This window comes from Pteropus alecto, unplaced genomic scaffold (assembly GCF_000325575.1).
Source record: "Pteropus alecto unplaced genomic scaffold, ASM32557v1 scaffold53, whole genome shotgun sequence".
In the NCBI taxonomy this organism is placed as follows: Eukaryota; Metazoa; Chordata; class Mammalia; order Chiroptera; family Pteropodidae; genus Pteropus; species Pteropus alecto.
This window is the reverse complement of record NW_006434366.1, coordinates 4133493-4137784: the sequence shown is the minus strand read 5'-3', so window position 1 is coordinate 4137784 and position 4292 is coordinate 4133493. Positions and strand designations below refer to the sequence as shown.

Genomic DNA, 4292 nt, shown 5'->3' with positions numbered 1-4292 from the left:
TGTGCCTCATTTATATTCCTACCCACTTCCTCTACCCTGGGAACTTGAAGCAAGTTCCAGACACCACTTTATTTCATCTGTAAATATCTCCTTTTGTATCTCTAAAAGTAAAGGACTATGATTTCAGCATAACCATAATACCATTATTCTCTCTCTCTTCCCCCCCCACTCTCTCCTCTCTCTCTCTCTCTCTCTCTGTGGTTAATATTTAAATGTGATACTCAACATGGTCTGAAATCTTAAATTCCAGCAGGACAAACTGTAGGGAGTCGGGGATTTTAAATACGGTAGCATGCGCATTCTGAGGCTCGAATGTCTGCTTGTGGCAGGCCCCAGAACGCACTCGTTCATTTAACTCACAAGAAAAAGGGAGAGTTTTCAGAAAGCCCGCTTCGATATTCCTTTCGCAAGGGTACGGATATGTATCTTTTGTTTTAGAAAAGAAATAATTCTATGCTATTATTTCCACAACGCTATACATTTGGTGTCAGCAGGAGTGGATTTTTTAGAACACTGGCGGTGAGCTTGGAGTAGTTTATGGGGAGCGAGTCCCCAGTTTCTCGTGAGCGAGCCTCGCCTCGCATGAGGCAGCCGCGGTGGGAAGCCGAACAAAGCCGTGGCTGTTCAGGAGAAGCTCCGAGGCTGGTGACAGGGACGTCTCAGCACGTCCTCTGACGGCGACGCGTACGGAGCGCTGGGGGATAGAGGGGACGCGTTCACCTACGCCATCCGAAAGATGCCTCATGGGTTTTCCTGTTTTGTCTTCCCATTCCGATCGTGTGTTACATGCCACTGAGTCGGCTCCGACTCCTGGCGACCTTATAAATGAGTGGCGTTCGTGGCGTCCTGTCCTGCTCACTCCTGCAGACTCCCGCGTGGAAATCCGTCCATCCAGCTCTTCCTCTTTTCCTCCTGCTTTCTACTTTTCGCAGCATTATTGTCTTTTCCGAGGAACCCTGCCTCCTCGTGATACGCCCGAGAGGGACAGTGTTGTCATTTCGGCCTCCAGCGAGGTTTCAGGCGTGATTCGCTCTGGGACCCATGAGTTTTTGTTCGATTGAGCGTGAAATTTTTTAAAGAAGCCCTCAGTAGGGTGATGGAATGTTCCATACCTTGGTCTTCATGGTGGAGCACACCAAATTCATCACGCTGTATACTTACACCTGGTGCATTTTACCGCGTATAAATGACACCTCAAATTTTAATAAATCTATCGAAACTTAGGGTGCTCCTCCCTTTACCTTAGAAAACATTTAACTTCCTCCCTTTGATGCCCCAGCACATTACAGAAAGAAATCTCCCAAAATAATTCTTTTCTATCTTCTCTTCCAGCTGTGGGTCCGGATTTTTCCAGAACCCTCTTAAAAAAAGTAACTCTCGTCAAAGTGGGAGGTGAAGTGGTCATTGAGTGCAAGCCCAAAGCTTCTCCAAAACCTGCGTACACCTGGAAGAAAGGAAGAGACAGAGTGAGAGCAAATGAAAGGTACCGTCCTGAAATAGCCTTAGTATTTGAGGAACCTGGAATAACTCATTGGTCTGTTATTAATGGCTCTAGACTGAGAAATTCACTCTCTGCTATTCATGGACTAAATGTTAGTCAAAGCACTGACGCTTTGGACGAGGGCGGTAAATTAGCCGGTCTTTACAATTCTTCTTGATGTTAAGATTCTGCAAACCCCTCGCCACAAGGACAGATCACGTGACCCTGGCGAAGGTTGCCGGAGTTGCCCAAAAATAGGCGGCCGAAAGTATCTTTCGTCATTTTAGCCTAAAATTTATTTGTAGAGTTGCCCACTTTTCTCCATCCTACTGCCTTTTTTTCTTTTTTTTTTTTTTTTTTGCATAAAGGAATAAATCCAGTTCTTCTTCGCTATGATAACCCCTCAAATATTTGGTAATGGCGCTCCTGTCTCTCATTTATCTCCTTTTTGGAAGCGAAACATCTCTAATTTCAAAACCCGTTCTGCAAATGACATGATTTCATTCACATCTTTTTGAAACAAGTTGTTTTTTTCTTATCGGTATCTAAGCTCTTCCCCTGTGTATTTCTTATTATACTTGAATTACATCGGTTAGAATGCATGTTGTTTGTTGTATTTATATAGTTTGTTTGAGGTTTCAGGTCAGATCGTGCCAAATAGCAGGTATTGCTAAGACTTTCTTAGCTGTCAACCTTCTGAAAGGCCCCCACCCCTTTCTGTAATCTACTCAGTCTTTAGAAATGGTAATTATGCACGAGTCTGTGTCACCCATAACATTTACCAGCTGTATACATCATGACTTTAATCAACGCTAAAGGTCAAGTACTCAAGATTGCTACGGGGAAGCCTGTAAAAATGTGTGCGCACCTACCCTTTACCCCGTACCCCTTTGGATTTGCATATGCAAATTAGAGCATTGTGCTGACGGTGTTGCCTTATGAATGCTTTTGCGAACACACCCGATACGGTTTACAAGCGGTGTATTCACACACATACTGAATTCGTAATACACATTCCTTCCTGATTTCTGTCATATCGAGAAAGCAGTTGTAGTTCACTAAATATTGGCATGACGTTCACATTTGAAGCTAAACCTGAAACTTGAGAGCACAGTTTCTTATTTTGCAGCCTTCAGCATCAAAATGGTTCTCTTCCCGTTTTACCTCTGTGTTCCCAGAATGTGATATGCAACATTATCTTTAATAGTTATGTATTTACTTTGATGGGTATTAAAACATAATCAAAATATAATTAGCATGGACCACGTATTGCTTAGAATAAGCCTATATTTTTAAAAGGTTTAATTTAAGAATAATATAAAGGACAAGTATTTTAAAAATAATGTGGATCATAGACAAGCCAAACAGGCTGAATGAGCGAAGTTAGGGCAGTATGGTAGATCCATCTAGAAGAGGTCACGCTTTGCTCCCGTAACCGACACTCCACAGTGGCTTAAAGCAGCAGAGGGCCATTCCCCCTTCACCCTGCATGCCCGTCATGGGTCTGCTGGTGGCTTTGTCTCCCTCTGAAGCCAAGGCTGGGGGAGTTGCAGATAGAAAAAAGGGTGGCTGCACACCCATGGGCTCTTAAAGCTCTGGCCCACTGTGGGACACGTCGCTCACCCTTGTGTGTCATCAGCCCAAACCAGTCACATGGCTCTGCCCAAGTTCAACCCAGCAGAGAAATACAATCTCACTCTGTGCCTGGAGGAAAAGAGGCAAGCTAACGTTCGAACAGCATCGATGACTGTTACCGCCGCTCTAACTTAACGCTTGTTACAAGCTGATTAAATTACCTTGGGGAGAATGCTGTGTCAATAGCAAGGATTGAACTTGAAAAGTGAATTTCATTGACGCTTCTACCACTCGACTAACCACAAAGCCCGTCTCTCTCCACCTTCTGTTCTTCCTACTTCTCATTTGATCAATCTGTTCGGATCTTGCTTCACCACTTCTACGGCACTCAAGATAGATTGAAACCGAGAAAACTCCCCATCGTGACCCGAGTCTTGCGGTTCATCGGCTCCACCTCCAAGGTCACTGGGCAGGACCCAAACTGTCAGTCCCAGCACTTCGTCCTGCACCTGGCTGCTGCGTTCACACAGCCCCTGCCCTCCGCCTCTCTCCAAATGCGTCAGGCAGAGACGCATGTGGGAACGTCAGCGAACCTCCAAGCCAGCCAGGTGTGTAATGTCAAGAGGAAAGGTGAGGATGTCAGCGTGTGCCCTTCCCCAGGGAATAGCTGCCACTCCAGTCGAGCACGTGGCCACCACGTGGAGACGTGGGTCACATGCCTTCCTAGCTTCCCATTTTTAAAGAGAAACTAGAAATACGGACTTTTATTTGAACTATCTTAACTTTTAAATGTCAGCGACTAATTTTTTTTTTTTATTTTAAAGTTAGTAGAAAAGGGGCCACGCCTCTATGGACCAACTGTACTTCATGGGCCACTGGGTTTTAACTTCTGAGAAATGCACAAACTCAATATGGACCATCTCGGAATTTTGGAAAAGGGTGAAAAATAGCCAAGATTTTACTGTTAGTTCCTCATCTGCAGAGAAGAAATTCTGCCATTTTTCTCTTTTTCTCCGATCAAGGAGAAACATAATTAAGTGGATAAGTGAGCAAAAGCAATCACACGTAGAATTCCTGAGCAAAAATATTTAGAATTCCTATTTTAGGGGGAGATCGTCATGGTTAGAAGAACGCAAAAGGCAGAATTCTTCAACTCTGCCCGTGTCGAGCAGTGGTTCCTAAGGCACTGACTTGAAATGTGGAATCTTAAGACTCAAACGCCACGTTTTCAACATTC

The 4292-nt window shown here is 44.5% G+C and overlaps 1 protein-coding gene across 1 annotated transcript in view; it reads left to right on the top strand.

Annotated features, from left to right (window-relative positions):
* Positions 1 to 4292, top strand: part of CNTN4 (contactin 4) — a 250257-nt gene that overhangs the window by 142383 nt on the left and 103582 nt on the right. Inside the window, exon 13 of the mRNA XM_006909198.1 lies at positions 1333 to 1483. Within this exon, the coding sequence (XP_006909260.1) occupies positions 1333 to 1483 (151 nt within the window). The remainder of the gene's footprint in view (positions 1 to 1332; positions 1484 to 4292) is intronic.